This window comes from Nyctibius grandis, chromosome 1 (assembly GCF_013368605.1).
Source record: "Nyctibius grandis isolate bNycGra1 chromosome 1, bNycGra1.pri, whole genome shotgun sequence".
Classification (NCBI taxonomy): Eukaryota; Metazoa; Chordata; class Aves; order Nyctibiiformes; family Nyctibiidae; genus Nyctibius; species Nyctibius grandis.
The window spans coordinates 35,366,465-35,386,300 of NC_090658.1; the positions used below are offsets into that span (position 1 = coordinate 35,366,465).

The window sequence follows — 19,836 nt, forward strand, 5'->3', positions numbered from 1 at the left end:
TCCTCAGAAGGAAGCGCGGTCTGTTCAATGGTATCTGGTCAAAATGCAAACCTTCTGAGAGCGTTCACCTGCCTGGGTTGTAAAGTTACATGCAAAAAAGTATTTTAAATCTGGCTGGGAAACACTGCTGCAGCCACTCATCCTTCTGCCTCTATCAGAGAGCTTGTCTACTCTCAGGAGCTGCCTCACTTAGCCACTGAGGGGCTTTATCCCAAATCCTGAATTTGGGGGGTTGTAGACCCCCCACCCTACAATGTATAAGTAACTCCCTACCACAGTGAGGACCCCTCATCCCACTCCCACCCCCTAGTTTTTCCTTCCTCACACTGTTGCTCTACTCGGCCACTGTTCAGTGCTGCAAGCCCATGCTGACGGCTGGCAGCTGATGCACTGCTGTTTGCCACAGGGCATTTCTATAACCCCTGCAGGAAGATTTGGGGCTCGCATCCAAACAGATGAGCATTGGCTGCAGCCTACACATAACTATCCCACCCAGCCAAGCAGTGCAACCTACTCAGTTCTGGCTCAAATAGGGAATTCACTAGTTTTGTGCAAAATCTGGAGTGTGTGCTGAGCACAGAGGCGGGGAATGCCTCCTTCACCAGCAGACCTCGAGCAGACTTTTCACACGTGTCCATCAACCATGCCAATTTTTGCTGCATTATTTGTAACACCGCAGCACACATCAATGCGTCTGCAGATCCATTCAATGATCTCCTAGAGACCCGGCCAGGTATAGTCTGGCCTGCCCCCCCAACCAGCACTAAACACCACCTTCCCATGGGGATAGTGGCCAGGGCACTTGTGCAGTGGGGAAAGGATGCAGTGTAGGAGAACAACCAGGGATGCATCTCAACCCTCCCTGTGCTCTAGGTCTTGCTTTCCCTTCCCACCACCCCTACCTGCTCAGGCCCAGCGATGGCAGCAGCAAGACCATGAAGATGAGGAAGGTGTAACACTTGTGCATGGTCGTCCTGTTCTCTCCAGACCTGAGGGCAGAGAGGAGGCTGTTAACATTTCACTGTTGCCCCACCAGCCCCAGGAGTGGTGCCCCCATCGATTTCCCATCAGAAAGTGCTTCCCAGTGTCTAATCTGAATCCCACCCTGTCCACTACTGGTATGTGAATATGCCCCCTTTCCCTCCAGTCTCTGAGGTCTGTTCTCGAGTCCCAGTTCCTGCCCCCTTGTCTCACAGGCTCTCCCAGCCCTTGTATCTTTAGACGACTCTCTGCAATGATCTCTCTTGACCTGCAATCCTCAGAGCTGGTGACATCCTCCCCACCAGTCTTTGCAACACAGAGCAGAAAACAAAGCTTACATCGCATGTCCTGTGGGGGATGTGGCTCACAAGCAGCACGTTTCTAGTGCTCTGCACTTCAAATACCTTCCCTACAGCCAGAAGCCATAGCAGCTAAGGCAATTTTCCCTTGGAAAAGCTATGACTTACACACAGGTACAGGCACACCACCCCTGCCTGCTCACCTGAGACAAGACTTCCCTTGCTACTAGCATTTCTCAGTGACCAGCCCCAACTCCTCACAGCTTTCTTCTTCATGTAGACCTACATGAAGCTCTGCTCAACCACGCTGCGCAACAACAGCTAAGCACTGGCACAACAGCTGTCCACAGCAGATCCCAGGTGTCCAAGAGGTGCAACATAACACCATGCTTGGGAGTGGAAGACAAAAGTTCAAGCAGAAGGATACAGCCAGGAGCTTTATATCAGTGAGAAGTGCCTAGTGGCCAGGCAGCACGCTGGTATGACTAATAACAAGCGCTGTCTGTCCTTACCTGGTCCAGTGCGCTTCGAAGAAGGCAGAGTAATACACAATGGTGGGCAGCAGAGCAGAGAAGCACCACAGCAGCAGGGTGGGGAAGAACTGGGTGATGATGGGGTTCTGCAATGAGGTGGAGAAGAGATCGTGTGTTACATGGTGTGGCAGCTCTTGCGCCAGCCACAGCTACAGCTGCCTTTGCTGATGCTGAATCCCCAGCACTGCAGCTGTCACAGCACCCTGGCCAGGCTCAGCACCTCCCTCATGGTTGGGCTGACAGGAGCTGGGGAACACTGTCAGCCTCTCTTCCTACCCCCTCCCTTGCAGGGACTGCTGTGCCTCAGGGTGGTTCCCATGCTACCCATCCTGCACCTGTCTCTGAAGGCCTTACATTGAGGTACTCCACGGGCTTGGTGACATTGAACTTGTCCATAGTGGTGATGATGATAGCAGGGGTAGTGAGGAAGAAGAGCAGGATGAAGAGGACCACATTGATCACGAGGCAGCGGATCCACCAGATGAAGCCCCGGATGGAGAGGTGTTCCCTGCGAGGGGGGAAGGAGGGCATCAGGGTGGCTGCATGGGGGAGAAGGGCAGGTCTGGGGCCTCACGTTCACACCACAGCCCAGCCTGCGTGAACAGCACTTGGGGCACCAGCCCAAGGCTTTCCCCCAAGTCAGATCAGACCTCTAGCTCAGCCAGGCTGGGCTTCAGTAGAACAACTCATTCAGTTACCAGAGGAGCAGATGGGAGGGAGACAGGGAGGGTGCACCCCTTTCCCATCGGCAGGGCCTGCTGAGCCCCACAGAGCTACTCACCAGTAGATGTTCTGTGGGTCAGGGGCATAGCTGACAGTCCAGTTGGAGACGTGGAGGGACTCGCTGCAGGAGGAGGCCCTGGGCTCCCCACGGCATGCACAGCCCTGGCACTTACAAGCGTTGAAATCTTTGAGGATTCTGGAGAAGAAGAGTAAGAGGGAGATACTGACACAGAGGGCTGGCAGGGACAAGCTGAGGGGGATGATCTAGTGCCGGCATTCCTCTGATTTAAGGCGAGAGCTGGGACAGGTCACCTTCCTGAGGAAGACAGGACCCTTTGCACTCACATGGCTGTGATGGTCTCATTGTGGAAGGTGACAAAGGCCATCCCCAGAGGCTTTTCATTGACCTTCTCCTTCTCCCGCTTGTAGTCATCTTTGAGCTTCTCCTCCAGCTTGGTATAGTACTCGATTGCCTCCACCTGGGCAAGGGGACAGGGGTCAGAGCAGAGACCTCGGGACCCAAGCCCCCACGTGCCCCACCGCCCAACACCTCCAGGTCTCCCCCCACCTCCTCACAGCCCCTGATGACACAGCAGCACAGGTGGCCACAGGGCTTGGGGTTGATCATGGATGGGGTGTTATCCTTGCTCTGCAGGTTGGTGAAGTAGATTCGCCCACGCTCAGCTTTCTTCCTGAAACAGGAGAGCGGAAGAGAAGGAAAGAAAGAAAGAGGGTGGCTCAGAAAAGCTCCTGCAGCACCAGACTCAAGGGGGAGCCCACAGCCCCTGCCCACCCTGCCCTCTCTCCCAAACCAGGGGTTACCTCTCTGCATCAAGGAACATCAGCCGGGCCACATCATAGCAGGGACGGGCCTCCAGGACAGTGCAGTTGGCATAGGCCTCCCTGTGGGTGCGAAGCATCAGCTCATCACACCTGGCACCAAAGGCTGTACCCTCAGGCAAACCCCACGCACCCAGGACTTCTCTCCTGCCCCGGGGCTGAGCGTCACGACGTATAGCAAGAGCTTGCTGGGGGCAGCAGGGGAGCCTGCAGGCTCTGTCCCTTATGGCAGAAGCAACATATGGAGCAAATGGTACATCCTCTGGGCTCTGGCATGAGGAGTCTCTTTGGACTTTTGCCCTGCAGCAGCAAGGCACCCCTCTGACCTCACACCTCTTTCTCTGCCTTCATGGGCTACAGGGCTTGGGGTTGGAAGAGGCGGAAGGGTTCCCAAAGCGTACAAAGCATTTCTGCTCTCCCCATGGTGCTTCTAAACGTGGGCCTGACACTGTGTTCATTGAGGTCCTGATGGAAGAGGAATTTATTTTTTTTTTGTTAAAAAGAAAAATATACTTTTCTACGAGGACTGTGACCAGGGCAGAAGCTGCAGCACAACATCCCATAGTCACTGCTTGAGTGCCTCCTGCCTGCATCTCGTCTCTGAACTTACTATATCTCAGGACATGCTTTGTCCACTACTTATCACGCTGCCCCCCTATGGCTCTGCAAGGGACAGCTGGGCATATCCCAAGGCACAAAACCAAGGACACTGCACATTCAGATAAAAACTTGTGTGGAAAAGTAACAGTGAGATGCCCAAAATGAAAGTGTTCACCAATTTTGGCTAGCTTTCTGCTCTCGACGTATTATTGCCACTCCAGGTAACACTAGCACTACCCCAATAAAAACATCCCCGTTTCAGAGCAGCCCTTCACTGAGGACACAGTGAGACTCACTCAAAATGTTTCTTGATCTTCTCTGGCTCAGCATATTTTGAGATCCCATTGATGAAGAGTGTTCGCTTAACCTGGAAGGAAGAAAAAAGGAGAGGGCAGGTAGGTGTGGATGGTGTGAAAGATCAGATTGCAGCAAAACTGCCCAAGGCCTAAGTCAGCAATGGGAAAGGGCAGCCCCATCATTTCTAGTACCCAGTGCTCCCTCCTCTCCTACGCTTCCACTAGCTGTTGGCATTCTGCATCCTGGTGCACTGCAGATTGACAGGCTAGGGGCTTACGCTGCAGCTGCCTGAACAGAAACAGGGGGTACCCTTAAGAAACGAAGGAGGCAAAAGCAGCTGGAGCAACCCCTGAGGAAGGCATGAGGGCTCTCACGCATGTTCACCCAGCACAGGCCTCTCCTGTTTCCCCACAGGCAGGCAGGGCTGCTGCTCTGGAGGAGTTCTGCCTTTGGCCAGGCAGAATAAAAGAACAGCCAAAACAAGACAGCCCTAAATTGCTGTGGGAAGTGGGGTGCTTGGCACCGTCTCCAAGGCCACCTGAATGGACAGAAGGGCATGGGGAAAATGTGTCTGGGAGAGCGGCCAGATCTTGCTCACCAAGTCATCCTCTTTGTAGCGCATCTTGGAGGTGTGCCGGCGCATGCTGTACACTGTCAGCAGCAGGTACAGGAAGGCGAAAGAGGTGTGCAGCCACAGCAGGTTATTCCTGTCACAAGGGAGACCACAAAGGTCAGTGCAAGGTTGCCACTACAAGTCTGCGTATGGCTGGTCAGGCCCTGAAGGCGCTGGGACCACGAGTAGCGTAACTGGCACAGCACTCACATGCCCTACAACCAACTTGCAGGAGCTCAGCCTGGAAATTGGAGCAGGGACAATAGCCTCACAGCAAGGGCAGAAATGCAGCCTTCAAGGAGGTGAGGCTCTGCAGCAAGTGGACATTTACAAAATACCCCCCTGAGGGCCTCAATTATCTGTCCCACCCCTGCCCACACATACCCAGAATTCAGGTTAGCAATAGTTGTCCTCCCAAAGCTGTAGGCGTTGTTTTCTAGGGAGAAAGAGGCAGACATAAGCACTTTCAGTTATACCGAGTGGCACAGAGCACCACTGGGGTGGGCTACGGCAGGAATCTCACCTGCAGAACACCCCAAAACCCAAACTGCCCAGGACAACCCTCTGGATGCACCATGCTCACAGTAGGACAGCAGTCAGGGTTTGTCTGCATTAGTCCTGTCCTGCCCTGCACTGCTCCTCACTGGTCTGGAACATGGTGTTGAAAGCAGCTCCCCCAGCCCAGTCAAAGGCTCCCTGCTCTCACCTAGCAGGTCCCCTGAGAAGTTTACAGGTAACACGATGCCCACGGAGAGCACACCCACAGCCACCAGCAGCCCGATGATGTGCCTCTGGAAGGACAGGTAGTGCACCGCATCACCGCCGCACTTGTCCCGGATCTCGTCATCCCTGCCAGGGAGAGAAAGGCCATCAGGCAATCTTCTACGTTCCCTCAAGTGCTGGAGAAAAGCACAGGGTCATGGCTGCCCTCCTGGTTTGAGCTCACACAGCACCCCTGGTTCTGACCTACAGAGCTGTGGCCAGGCCCTGAGGTAGGGAGCCGAGCACCCAGCCTTGAACCAGCCTGGGCAGAAACCTGTCTGTGCTTACTGCAGCCCTACTCCCCACGCCCCTGCCCTCTGCCCCCCAGGACAGGCAGCTGGACACACGCAAACCCCACCTCACACCCTTCTGGTGGGCCTTGCCTCCCCTGGTGAGATATGGGATGGCTGACACTATCACACAGTGCTCTGAAGCCAAGAAGTGCTTAGGAGACTACTCCTGAGCATCATCTGGCTGGGGGTGTCTCCCTGTATCCTCCAGTCCCCTCTTCATAGCCATTCCTCAGACAGCAGTGCCCCTAGCAAGAGTCCCAGGGAGAGGAGCACCTCTGCAGAGCAGCGGACAGTGTTTCTGAGATGGGACTGAGGCAGGGGAGACCTGTGGCTGGGTGCTCTCCTCTGTCACAGACTCACTGCGTGACCTTAGTTTTGGCTTTAGGACTCCTCATTTAGTCCTGTCTTTGCTTGTCCTCTCCAGAGGACACACTGCTTGTGCTCTTCAGAGAAGTGGCTGCAGCAAGGGCAGCAGCAAGGGCAGCTACTTCATACAGCTGTACTGCTCTGCACATCCCAATGCCCTGAACTGCCTCTTCTTCTTCCCCATGTGGGTCCCCCATGCACGTCCTGAGGCACTTACTTTATCCTGAAGATGGCTGTCAGCCAGGAGCAGAAACCCTGTGCAGAAAGAAGACAGGAGAGTCTCACATCACTCTGTGTTCCCTCATCCCCGCTCTCTCCTTCAAAGGCTCAGGGGACCAGGCTGGTGTCCTTGCACCTCCAGAGACTTGGCTAAAGGCGGGGACAGACCATGAGCACCCAGACATGCAGAGCCACAGATGGGCCAAGGTGAAGGAGATGACAGTGCTACTCTGTGGGGCACAACACTGCCATGTGGCTGTCCTCTGGCAGCTCAACCTCCCAGGCGACCCATAGGCTCCTGGATAGCATGGAAGCTCTCCACAGACTAGGGACACCCAGAAAATTCACTATACAGGTACTTTAGCCATCATCCTGGACAAGAGGAGCTCTGCAGGGACTGGGAAGGCAGGCTGGGCCAAGACAGTGCTCCTCAAAGGACACCTGGGGGAGGAATATTTCCTGGGAGCTTCACCACCCATCCATCACACCCTGTTATCCTACTGAACTGTGTCTCCCCTTTAAAGAGGAAAACAGCAGTAGAGGTAGACAGTGGTGTGAGGAGGAGCTGGGAAGTATTGTTTGTAACGCTGAGATGATAGGTTGGACAGATGTCCGTTAAGCCACAGCGATGTACAGCCTGCTTATTTAAGTATATGTCCAGAAGCCACGTAGTTATGTCTCCTTGAGCTCTATACCACACTCACACACTACGGGTGTGGGACCTAAGGCCCAGGGATGGGCAAAGAGTGTTTCTTCTGAAGACCCCTTGGTTCAGACAAGCTGTGGGCTCTCAGTCACTCAAAGGCAAGGTGTTTGACTCTTGCTGCTACTCACGTTGTCCCTCTGGTCGAAGTCCACAGAACTGGAGACAGAGGTGAGGCGCTCGTAGCGGTCATGGTTGTCGGAGTGCAGGGCAGAGGCTACGCTAAAATGACAAGTGGGAGGCGAGGGAGAAAGTTAGAAGATGCAAGGAGGCAGCCTGGCCAGGAACTGAGAGCACCCAGAAGATCAAATGTTAATTCAGGTCAGTTTGCCCCAGGTGAGATGGAGATAGGTGAGATCAGAGAGCAGCAGTAAGCAAAGACCTCAGACAGCACCCTGAGCCTGGCAGCCATCATGTGCTTGACCATGGATGCTACTCGCCCAGCACCTTCTGAGAGGCACCTGTGTTATGCAGCACTCCCTGTGAGGAGGGGCTGGCAGCAGCTCCCACGGAAGAGAGATGAGGCCTATTTAGCGCAGGGTTTAGACAGAGGAGAGGAGATGGAAACCAGAGGGTGCCACAGCCCCTCTGGCTCCAGTGCGGCCACGAGGCGGCAGCCCCGGCGCTCTGGAGAGGCGCTGGCAGGGGCTCCCATCCTGGAGGGCCTCACTTGCCTTCGAAAGAGGAAGGCTGTGAGTCTGGTGGGCCATATTCCCGCTACATCAGTCCTCCCGCCCCTTAGTGCTTCCATGCAGGTAAAACCAGGAGAAGGCGGCCTGCAGCTGAGGCCCAGCGGCCGTGCTGCCTGGAGCCAGGTTCAGCCCAGCCTGCTCCACAGCCTCAGCTGGGCCTCCTGCCTGGATATCCCTCCAGCAGGAGCGGGCAGGCAGCTGGAAGTGAGTGACCGCAGGCTAAAGGACAGGAAAGCAAGAGAGGTGAATATCCCAGACCACTTTACTCCAGGCGCAGGCAGGGATCTCGATGAAGAACCTGCAGCAGAAGCATCCCAGGCAAACGGCCCCCACAACAAATGGAGGCGGAGGGCAGCTGGCAAAGGAGACAAGAAAATGGTCCAGAGACCTAAATTAAATAGCACTTGCAAGATGACAATGGCAGGCCAGGACCTTGGAGGTACAACAAGGGATATGGCTGATCTGAAAGCTAGAAGCAAAGGAAAAAAACAGATGAAAACATGGTCTCCCTGTAACCACTATAGGCTCAAGGAGGATCAGATGGACAAGAACCTGGAGAAGAAACAGCCGAGAGACAAGTGCTAGAGGTGAGGTGGATGACACTATGGGAAGGATAACAAGCAAAGACTCTCATGACCCTGCCGAGAGAAAGAGGATGGGACACGTGGCCTCCCTCAGAGTAGAGCAGCACCTGCTAAGTCCCTAGCTGGAAGTAATGGAGAGAGAGGAAAGGAGATTAGCTGAAGGTCATGGGAGTACAGGAGTGCAGATTAGACAGTGGCGTGCAGGCTTGTGACTGCGCAGCCCAACACTCTGCTCTGCTGGAGGGACAGAGCGAGCTTCGGCCAAGCTCTCAGACCTTCAGCCCTTTAAAATCCCAGAGGCCTTGCCACTAGGTGTGGGAAGCGAGGGTGAATTTCTGCTGTCTGCAGCTCTGAGAGGAGCCCAGCATGATGATATGGTGTGCTTTCGGCTCCTCAGTACTGGAAAAGCAGAGGGGAGAGCAGCACGGGAGGGGACAACTGAGTGCCACGTTACAAGATGACCAGGGTAACTCAGCTCCATTCAGCGGGATGCAAAGATGATAATCAGGATGACCAGCAGTGCTCATAGGACAGCAGGGGCCAAACCTTGCCAAAGATGGGAAGCTGAAGTGAGAACTCCAATGATACCTACACCTAGCTGGAGGCTTTTTAAAGCAAAGCACTAACAAAGCAAGTGTGTGCAGGCAAGGTTGCCCTAAACTGCGAGAAGATTAAGGATGGGACCCCAGAGGCCTTCTCCATGCCCCCTGCCCCAGGTTTGGTGCTGGCCCTGCCAGGGAAGGAGAAGAACAGGGTCCGAGGCATGGCTAGCCTCAGGCCAAGGGAATCACAAGCTCTGGGAGGGGAGGCCAGGCATGCTGTGGAAGGGCTTGCTGTGGTGCAAGGCAGGAGGCGGCCGTGTGAGTGGCAAGCCCTGTAGGGCTCTGTGATCACTGCCCCTACACACAGAGGTGCAGGGAGGTTGAAATGACCTCCCAGTGCAGACTGAGTCACCAACCAAGAGTTCCAATGGCTACCACAAGCCCTGGGAAGGGGCAGGACAATGGCACTTGCCGGTTCTCAGGCAAAGGGATGCGTCAGAGGAGGATGTTCTCTGCAGCAAGAGTGATGCTGCACACTGAAGGGCTGGGAGCACCAGGTGGCATACACGTGTCCCTAATCCAGCACCTGCCACTGCACCCCAGCACAGAGAACAGCTGGGATGGGAAGGTGCCACCAGCCTTGGAGGTGCACAACCAGGATGAGGCTTCCTCACTGAGCTCCATGGGCTTTTGGAACCTTCTGGCTACCAGCGCTATCCCAGCTGAAGCAGTAGGTTTGGCGGGGGTGGTCAGCAGAGAGCTCCAGCAAGCCCAGATGAAGAACAGGAGCAGGAAGAAGCAGCTCCCTCAAGAGAGACAAGCACTTGTGAGGATAACTGAGGTGGCACTCCTGAAAAGACTCAGAGCATGACGGCTCTGCTACCTCTGCCTTAATCTCCCCACAAGGTGTTAGCAGTGAGAAGTTGCCAGACACACATGAAGCAGGGCCAACCGCTAGTGAAGCACTCAAGCATGAGTGAGGGGTCCCCCCGGACCACGTACCACAGCTACCACCATCTCTGTTTTCACAGCTCCAATTGCTCTGCTCCTTTGAGGGCAAGGATCAACCACAAAAACAGGAGCATCTCTGCACCCTCTCAAGGCAGTAGCAGGCCCTGGCGTCAGATATGCATTAGCCTGGCTGGGGCAACCATCACAGCCCCTGCCCTACACCACCCAGCCAGTTGGCAAGTTGGAAAAGTTGCATGGGGGATGCTCTTTTCTTAGGTGTAAAAGCAGCAAGAAAGAGGAAGGAGCAGGGAGGGACGGAGGGTCCATGGCAGCACTTAACATGCAATGCCAGTCCAAGGTGCCGGAGGACGCTCTCGGCAGCGCTGAGGCAGCAAGTTTGCTTGTGCAAGGGGAGAGAGAAAGGACAAAGGTGCTGCCTTGCTGACCATGCTGCCAGCTGGAGGTAGATGGCAAGGGACAAGGGCCAACACTTGCCCTGGTCCTGGCAGCCTCACAGTGTGAAGGAAAAAGAGAGGAGTCTTGCAACTGCCCACCAGATCTTCTCTGTGCACCTGCCTACCCTTGCAGCTGGCACAGGAACAGCCTTCATGGTGCCCTGGCACAAGAGGGACCAGGCAAAGGAGGCTCCCCTACACCTGGGTGACCCCAATGTGCTGTGGGCTCAGGTACCCAGGTTTATTTTCTCCATCATAGAATCACAGAATGGTTTGGGTTGGAAGGGACCTTAAAGATCACCTAGTTCCAACCCCCCTGCCACAGGCAGGGACACCTTTCCTCTAGACCAGGTTGCTCACAGCTTCGTCCAATCTGGCCTTAAACACTTCCAGGGAGGGGCATCCACAACTTGTCTGGGCAACCTGTTCCAGTGTCTCACCACCCTCACAGGAAAGAATTTCTTCCTAACATCTAATCTAAATGTCCCCTCTTTCAGTTTAAAACCATTCCCCCTTGTCCTGTTACTACATGCCTTTGTAAAAAGTCCCTCTCCAGCTTTCCTGTAGGCTCCCTTCAGGTACTGGAAGGCTGCTAGGTGTCCCCAGAGCCTTCTCTTCTCCAGGCTGAACAGCCCCAACTCTCTCAGCCTGTCTTCATAGGAGAGGTGCTCCAGCCCGCTGATCATCTTCGTGGCCATCCTCTGGACTCACTCCAACAGCTCCATGTCCTTCTTATGTTGGGGGCCCCAGAGCTGGACGCAGTGCTCCAGGTGGGGTCTCACGAGAGTGTAGTAAAGGGGCAGAATCACCTCCCTCGACCTGCTGGCCACGCTTCTTTTGATGCGGCCCAGGATACGGTTGGCCTTCTGGGCTGCAAGCACACACTGCCGGCTCATGTTGAGCTTCTCGTCAACCATCACCCCCAAGTCCTTCTCCTCAGGGCTGCTCTCAATCCATTCTCCACCCAGCCTGTATTTGTGCTTGGGATTGCCCTGACCCATATGCAGGACCTTGCACTTGGCCTTGTTGAACTCCATGCGGTTCGCACAGGCCCAGCTCTCAAGCCTGTCAAGGTCCCTCTGGATGGCATCCCTTCCCTCCAGCGTTTCGACCACACCGCACAGCTTATCACAAGGCAGGATAGCTGGACATGGGCAGGTAGAATAGGATATGTGACATGGCACCCTCCGCCTCGGCTGGGACTGGGAGCTCCTTGGCACTGCTGCCTTCGGGGAGCGTTTAAGGACTACTAGGGGAAAACCAGGGTGCATCCAGCTGTGGTAGTGGCTGACACAAAGGGGAGGAAAAGATAAGAGCATGAATCCACCAAAAGGCACAAATCCAAGCCTGAACTCCAAGCCACTTTGATTAGTTCAGAAGCAAGACAGAAAACTGCAAGGAGAAAGAGAGAGAGCACAAGCAAGAAAGAGAGAAGAAACAAGTCCCTGAAAAAACAACATACTATTCCCGCTCCTCTCGCTCTGTCTGCCAGCGTTGGCGCCTGGAGGCACAGAAACAGAAAAGGAGAGGTTACAACCATGGGAGCAGGCGCTGGGTCTCCTCTGTCACGGGGAGCTACGCACCCAACAGGGCTCCACACCATCCTGACGAAAAGAAACCTGCCAATAGTCAGGCTGGAGAAGACCGACCTTCCTTCCAGAGCCCAGTGCCACCCCACGCCACAACACTCTGGAGCCCCCGCTGGCCTAGGGGTAAAGTGCTTTGCCACCAGCTAAAGGGAAGCTGGCTTTACTGAGAAGGTGGCCTGGCTCCACACCATGGGTGTCCCAGGGAGCTCCTGAGCGATGGGGCCGGGCATGACAGCCTGCTAGGGCTGCCCAGCTGCCATCTGAGCTCTCCTACACCTCTCCTCCCCACCCAGGCAGCCAACACACTTGCATCCTGCCCTCCTGAAATGCTCATCCCACCCTGCAGATGGGCCAAGCAGCAGGGGCTCCTCCCTGGGATGCTGGTCCTGGTGATCCACAGCCATGCTGTCCCCCTCCCCGCACTTACCAGCTCTCCCTCGCCCAATGGCTGGTACCCCTCTGCCTTTCTGCCTGCAGCCACTGCTCCCACTCCCTCACACCCAAGGTGCTCAAGCATTGCCTCCGAGAAGGGCCAGCCCTCTCTCCCCACTGAAGGCCAGAGTTGTGCAGCCCCTGTGGCTACCAGACAGCACCTGGGTCCAGATAGCTTAACCCAGAGCAGCTGCTGCTCTCTCCCCAGTGAGGTCTTACCTGGCTATTCCCTTCTCGCATTCCCCCAAGGCCCCCGCATTGCTGATGTCCCCAGACAGGCCAGGAAAGGAGGGGCAGAGGAGCCACAGGGACACAGCTGCTTATCTAATACTATCCAGGATCACTTATCTAAACCAGAAAAGTTCCTGGTTTGGTGCTGGAAGAAAACAACTCTTACTCTTTCCACTGTTGCGCAGGGGGTGCTCAAGAGCAGCTTGCTTGAATCTGTATCACCAAAGGAACCAAAGAGGCTGGAGCTTAGCCCCATCCAAGCCTTTGGGCGCGATGAGCTCGTGGAGCTGATTAAGGGGAAGAAGAACCTACCACAGCCAGCCTTTAGAAGCCACATTTTGCCTCCAGCACATGACAAAGCACCACAGGCACAGCAAACCACCCTGGGGAGAGGCAGACTACCCAGACAACCCCTCTAGCTTAATCAAGGAGAGCTCCTTGTTCTATACTGGAAGAAAATAACCATTGTCCTTCCTGCTGCTGACAGCAAAAATGAGAATAGCATCTCACTCTGCTGTGGAGCTGCCATCCCCAGTGGGCCCTGGCTTTTGCCGACACACACTGTAGCCCACAAATGCACTGGGTAGGAAGGATCCATACCCAGATCAACTTGTCAGCACTTGGGATGCGAGCTAAACTTGCACTGGCACACCAGTGGACACTTGGTACCTACTGCTCTTCCACCTCTTGCCTGCTTCAGTGCGGGGCATGGGAGCAGGTGAGCCAGCAATTTGTTAGCTCTTCCTCCGTGCTCCTTGCCAACCCAGAAGCAGCCGGTGGCCTGTGCCTTTCACCTGGGGGAGAATGAACTAGTGGGGGTGAACTCTGCATTTACCCTGGGCACTTGTGCTCTCTTATCTGTCTGTGTGGGTCCCTGCTTCACCCTCCCTGCACACACACATTGCATGCTCACGCTGCTGGCCAGGTGTCCCAGCCACCCCTGCCTCCTGCCTGAGCTTGGTGAACGAGAAGTACCACACGTGGAAATGCAGCCTACCACTTTCAAGTGCTCTTAACGAGAACTGCATCCAGCGGAGCCATAAAGACACCTTCAGAGGCTTAACAAAGCCTTCACTGTGGCAGCCCTCACCCTTCCTGTGACCTCTTTTCCTCTCTGCTCCCTCCCCTCCATCTGCTGTTCCTCTGTAAGGGCCCCAGCACACCTCTGTTACTGTAGGGACCATAAGTGATATGGAGCCAGCAGGGACAACTCTCTGTGTTGGGAGAAGGATGCTGTAATAAAAAAGTTGGTAAGCGGGGATTTTTCCTGTTCCTGGAGCTCAAGGATGGCATGCTTGCCTCTCCTCTCCAGCTGCCTCTGGCACACGCAAGGGTATTTATCCCTTCTGCCCTGCAGCAAAGAAGGGTACTACTCGTGCCTTGTTTTCCTGCCCCTCTCCCATGCCTACCTGTCAGCATCAGTCACCAGGGCCAGGCGTCCGTAGTCCCAAGCAACTTTACGCAAAATCGAAAAGACAAACAACAGTGCCTGGAAGAGAGCAAAGGGGGAGCTGTGAGATGAGGCATTGTCCAGCTCTGTCCTTGTCCTCTGCATGCAGAGCCACAGGAATAGGGTGGTAGGAGGGGACAGGACTGCTCAGCTAACAGCACACTGAGGCCATGGGACAGCAAAAGCTCCCCAGGGCTGTTAAAATCAGACGGTCTGGCTGGCTGCAGAAGGCAGAGGTCTAGGATGCAACACACAGTAGCTAAGTTAGCCACTTAACTTAGGATCAAAAGGCCCTCAGGTCCCAAGGAGGCAAGACTGTGGCTACAACATCTATGGTCCTGCAGTTCCTAAGGAGGAACGTGCAAAGCCTTTGGATGGGTAAAGCTGCAGGGACTGCGGCACCATCAGCAGGCATTTTGGGATGCAGGATTGACCTGACCTAACCTGACCCATGTCCTTAGTAAAATTTGCAACACCCTTCCATGGGCTCAGTGCGGTGGTATTGGAGTTAAGTCAATAGTGGCTAAGCCCACAGTGGCTAAGGGACACGATCAGGGCTATAAAGTCAGCCAGCAATGTCAGGGATGGCATCTGGGGCCCTGAACTCCAACCACCAGACCAGAGTCATCCCTTCACAGCTAATTAGGGGAGAAGATGTTGAAGCAATGGTAGGTAGACTTACGAGAAAGCACATGAAGTCGAGGGCTAAGACAGTGGGCACCCCGCCAAAAGGCAGCCCCTGTAGCACAGTGCTGCGGATGCGGGCACTGTAGCAGTAGTCCTTGGTGCTGTTGTTGCATGTTGAGGCTTTGCAGGTGGCCCCTGCTGAGCCCAGGGTGGCAATCACGTAGGGAAGCATCTCTACAGCTTCATCGTCTTCCCTGGGGAAAGAACAGAAAAGCCTGGTAAGACACATGCCAGCTGGATAACAGCATGGCCCTGTTGGAGTTAGGGGCCAACCCCGCCTGCTGTCTCAGGCTCCTCTGCACTACAGGATTTCCCTGGGAACCACTGTCCAAGGACAAGGTCATCTGGAGAAGCCTGTTGAATTCGGGAGGGTGCTGGAAGAGCCCAAGTGCTTCAGCAGCTGTGGTCCCACCACGCACAATCCCAGAGCTCTCTTCCTTGTTCCCCCACTCTCATGCCATTTAGGCGCACCTCTTTCTTACTGACTACTACTCTTCCTGAGGACATGGTGTCTCAGCCCCTTCCCCTCAGCAGGGAGAACATTTAGGTACAGGAAAGAAGGAAAGGGTGGGGTGGCGGGGACATGAAGTCACGTCTGGATGACGGAAACAAACAGCTATGGGACAGCTGCTGCATCATGATCCCACAATTTCCTTTGCCTCGCTGCGTGTCATTAGTTTTATTCGGCTGAATCACCACCTTCCACTCACTGCGGGCCTCAGCCCCCAGCTCCCAGGGCACCCATCAGGGGCTCCTTACACTCCCTGCTTGTTTTCTTTCCTTCCTCCGACTTGGATGCATTTAGATACAACCACACAGAGGGCAGAGAGGAGGCTTAGGCTCTACTGTTTAGCTGGTCAAATATTTTCTTTCTTTCAGTGCCCTCCCCAAATTGCTACAAGACCCACAGCTGGGCTTGGGTCAGCATCACTGCAGCATCACTGCTTGGACATGGGGAGATCTTCCTCCTGTGCAGAGCAGCTCCATGGGAAATACAGAGAAGACCACGCTAGCAATGGATAAATACAAATTGAGCATCACCAGGATGGTCTAGAAAAGACAAATCAACAGCAGAAACACAACCGTTTTGTGGAACAGGGGAGAGAAAACCCCATCAGCTGCACAAAGAAGCAGCAATAACAGACAGATAGATCTACCCAGGCTGCCAATCCCTGAACCACCCCTCTTATCCAGCATCACCAGCCATCCCAAATCCTTCACTGCCACTGCATACCATGCACAAGGGCTGGCTGGCACAGTGTCACTGCTGGGCAATGCTCAGGGGCTGCTTACCCAAGCCCAGACATGCCATCCTGGTAGGCTGGGCAAAAGAGCAGCCACTTGCCCAAAGCATGAGAAAACCATCACCACTGCCCCATGCTGATTTTGGCCTCTTGTCCCAGAGATGCCCCCAGCCACCAGCCCTGCCCTTCTAGCTCTGTGTTGGATGGTGACATTAGCAAAGAGGGCACAGGGCTCTTCCCTCCAGCTCACAGGTATATCCTGGCAATCTCCCGCCTGGCTGCAGAGATTTATCAGCATCACAGCAGAACACTGGCTGGATAGCGACCACCAAACCGTTCACTGCAGTGTCCTAGCTTTGAAGTGACCCCTCCCGTCTCAGCTGGGACAGATGCACATCTGCAAACCAGCTGCAGCACTGATGACAAAGGGCACCATGATGAGCAAAAGCCTGGTTGGGTAAAGGCATTGAGGGGGATCAGCCAAACTGGAAAAGCCACCAAGCAGCCTGTTAAGAGATATTCACAGGAACAGAGCTGGAGTAGGGCTGCTGGGAGCAGAAAAAGGGAGTAGAAAAGCAGGAGAAGAAAGCCAAAGCACAAGATCACAGCTGGGAACCAACTGGGAAGCCAGGCAGGATAATTCACCCTGGCTGAATTAATGAGAGACTCAGAAGCTACAGGGGAGGAATGGAAAGAAATGATGGGATGAGACACCAAAAGAAAGTCACACCCTTTGGAACGTGAATGGTTATACCCCTCTGCTTTTTCTTCCGAAGTGCCAACCTAGATGAATTCATTGCAAAGAGAAATACCTCTCATTACTCTCTTTAGGAATCTTGTAAGCTTTCAGGTTGTAAATGGTATCTTGCAGCAATGACTTCCAGATATTGAGTAAAAGACTACGATCCCACTGCAGCTCCACAGCCTTCAGTTCCTCTGGCACAGTGAGAAAAGGCAAAGAACAAAAGCCTTCATTTCTTCTAGACCTACTAAGCCCACTACTGTTAAGTGCCTTCTCCTTCCCATGGCACGAGGTGTCTTCCAGCTCTAACCAGTCTCACCGCACATCTCCAATATATCCTCTCTTTTGACCCCACGGGAAGGTGACCAGAACCGCATACAGTACCCTGGGCAGGGAAATGACCTTGACTGCCAGAAGAGCATCCAGATGCTCTCAGCATCTCTCCATACACTACTACTTGTGCGGCTGAGCATGATTTACTTGTCTGACGGCATCCTTGCATACTGAGGAAAAGCATCTCTGTAACTGGCCTGCAATGCTGCTGCCCTGACCAAGAACAAATAATTCCTTCCAACACACTCGGTGTTTTGTGAGGAATTCCAGAGGTTTTCTGAACATCCAAGCAAATCACACAAGCTGGCTGAGTATTACCTATTATTTTACTGAAGTACCGAAAGACTTGCAACAGATGAGGAAAGTATGATTTTCCTCTGCAGAGACCAAACTGTTTACCTCATTACCTGCATGTTTTATAGCCCCATTTTCCAGTCGTCTTTCTAAAAGAAACGAGGCTCATACACTCACATTGCCCATGACCCTATCGTAATCATTATTTATACAAACCATTATGTGCTCAAGACAAACTTTGCAAGCCTATGGTTATTTTAAGCCACATTTCACAGAGACAGGTCCCAGAGATGTATTTGTTTTTCTAAAGCCTAGAGGATGGACTGGAAAGAATTGGGGATAATCCTTCCTAGCCTTTCCAGTAACCTGGCCCAAACACCCAGTAGTGGAAAAGCTGTGGCATATGCCCAAGGGTTACACTGCCTTTTCATTAGCCCAGCCAAGTGGCCCAGCAGCAGTCAGCACCATCCCTAGGCTATGCAACCTCCTGCCCAGCTGGTGAGCACAAGAAGGGGCTCCCCACAGAGACAGAGGTGCTTCAGGTGTGTAGGAAGGCTGGGAGAGCTTGCAGGGATATCCTGAGCACTTCTGCTCTTCCAGCTCTCCCAGCTGCAAGCACACAGGGCAGCAGGCTAGAGGCAATCTGTGGTTGCATCACGCCAGGTCAGATCCACCAAGGTGCCCAGCTTCTTCTGGGGTTATAACATGAATTAGGCAACTAAGGGAAAGCTTGGTGACTGTCTCCGCAGGCTTGAATGATAGTGCCTACCTAGCATCCTTCATCTGAAGGCCCTTCCCAGGAGCCTATCGGCTGAGCAGGAGGCTGGCTGGTTTTGCCAGGCACAGCACAACCCGTGGGCCTGGCAATACCTCAGTCCTCATGCTCAGTTTACACCTTGGTCTCAACGGCCACTCCGGGGGACCTTCTGTCCTCACCCTCAACTGGGCAAGGCATGCCACAATGTGTCCTGTGCTGCAAGGTGCAGGGCTGGTCCTGGAAGCAGCCGACATCGGGCGTGGTGTTTTAAGCAAAGCACAGGCATGGAGGAAAGGCAGCACTCGCAGCAAGCACAGTCTTGCAGCACAGCAGCATACTTCCCCGTTACAGAAAAGAAATTCTCTTCAGCAACACAGGAGGGAGAAGGGGACTTCTCCAGCAACAACCGCCCCCCCCTTCCCAAACACACACCTGATGCCCAGCCTCCACCCACAGCAGAGATGGTTTTGCAATGCTTTCTGTTCAGATGCCACTGCCTGCCTCTGCGGAAGGACCCTGGAAGCCTCCTTATACCTACACTGCCACAGCAGGTAAGAGAGCCCCTGTGATCACACAGGCTGTGCTGTACCGGGAACGTGACACGCTTAAAGGTGCCTTTCCTGGTCACTCCTTCCCCTCGCGGGCTGTAGGACAGAGAGAGCTTGGCTCTGTCTGGGCTGTGATGCTAACATCAGCGTGAGCTCCTGCTCATCAGGACAGCCAGGGCCCTGGGAGTTGGTGGGAAGCCACTGCGAGGGCTTGGGCGGTGGGAACCAGCCCAGGACATCCAAGCCGTTTCCTGACCATGTGCATGGCTTCCCACCACAGCATACAGCAGGGCCAAGGAGACAGTAAGAGCAAGACATCAAACTAGGTCCCACCCAAGCCCTGGAGCCTTCCCCTCCTGCACTCTGCACATTTATTGCTGACTTCCCCAAAACAGCAAGGACAGCATAGCAAGACTTGCCAAAAGGCATTTTCAGCTCTTATTCAGCAATACTGGACTCCATCCCCTTCTCTATGAGCAGCAGGAAGCGGGGAGGGAGGCAGTCCCCCTGCTTCCCCCATCCCCAGAGAAGCCTGTTCCCTGCCCTGCACCACAGCCTCCATGTCCCCAGCAGGACCAGCGTGTCCACGCTGCCTGGTGTTTCTACCCCCACGTGTCAAGAGCAGAGGCATCCCGCTTCCTAGCTGAAGTCCCTAAAGCACATCCCCCTGGGCGCTGCAGTGCTCACAGCCTCCAGCCCAGCTCCTGCCTGCTAAGCCCTGCACAGACGCAGCCCTGGGAACCGCTGCTCTCGAGGGCTTGGTGGACCCAGCAGGGCAGGGGCTCTCCTCTTCTTCCTCGCTTCTGTCCTTGGCCTGCAGGTCAGCACAGCTCACTGGGTTTTCCTCTTGGATGAGCACCCACATGGGAGCCAAGCAAGTCTCCGTGCTCCTGCCCTTCCATTGCACAGGGAAAGAGGGAAGAAGGCAGCATGAGGCTGGGAATGCTGGGATGACATGCCTTGGCCCTTGCAGCCTGAGAGACAGCCATGGAGAGTGTCCATCAGGGTGCCATCATGCAATCTGCGCAGGGGGTGACACCCAGCAGAGCCGCAAGGGGCTCTTGCAGGGCAGGGGA

General features: G+C 54.5%; 1 protein-coding gene across 2 annotated transcripts in view; it reads right to left on the reverse strand.

The window, feature by feature from the left end:
- Positions 1 to 19,836, reverse strand: part of TMEM63B (transmembrane protein 63B) — a 49,710-nt gene that overhangs the window by 5,587 nt on the left and 24,287 nt on the right. The window contains exons 2-17 of one of the 2 annotated variants that reach the window (XM_068400732.1): positions 14,838 to 15,036; positions 14,115 to 14,194; positions 11,916 to 11,954; positions 7,361 to 7,451; positions 6,525 to 6,562; positions 5,593 to 5,735; positions 5,271 to 5,322; positions 4,872 to 4,980; positions 4,273 to 4,343; positions 3,359 to 3,439; positions 3,105 to 3,228; positions 2,882 to 3,015; positions 2,595 to 2,732; positions 2,168 to 2,321; positions 1,793 to 1,899; positions 903 to 989 (exon numbers count right to left, since the gene is read on the reverse strand). In XM_068400732.1, the coding sequence (XP_068256833.1) occupies positions 903 to 989; positions 1,793 to 1,899; positions 2,168 to 2,321; positions 2,595 to 2,732; positions 2,882 to 3,015; positions 3,105 to 3,228; positions 3,359 to 3,439; positions 4,273 to 4,343; positions 4,872 to 4,980; positions 5,271 to 5,322; positions 5,593 to 5,735; positions 6,525 to 6,562; positions 7,361 to 7,451; positions 11,916 to 11,954; positions 14,115 to 14,194; positions 14,838 to 15,014 (1,625 nt within the window). In that variant the 5' untranslated portion in view covers positions 15,015 to 15,036. The remainder of the gene's footprint in view (positions 1 to 902; positions 990 to 1,792; positions 1,900 to 2,167; positions 2,322 to 2,594; positions 2,733 to 2,881; positions 3,016 to 3,104; positions 3,229 to 3,358; positions 3,440 to 4,272; positions 4,344 to 4,871; positions 4,981 to 5,270; positions 5,323 to 5,592; positions 5,736 to 6,524; positions 6,563 to 7,360; positions 7,452 to 11,915; positions 11,955 to 14,114; positions 14,195 to 14,837; positions 15,037 to 19,836) is intronic. The other variant, XM_068400742.1, reaches the window with a different exon arrangement.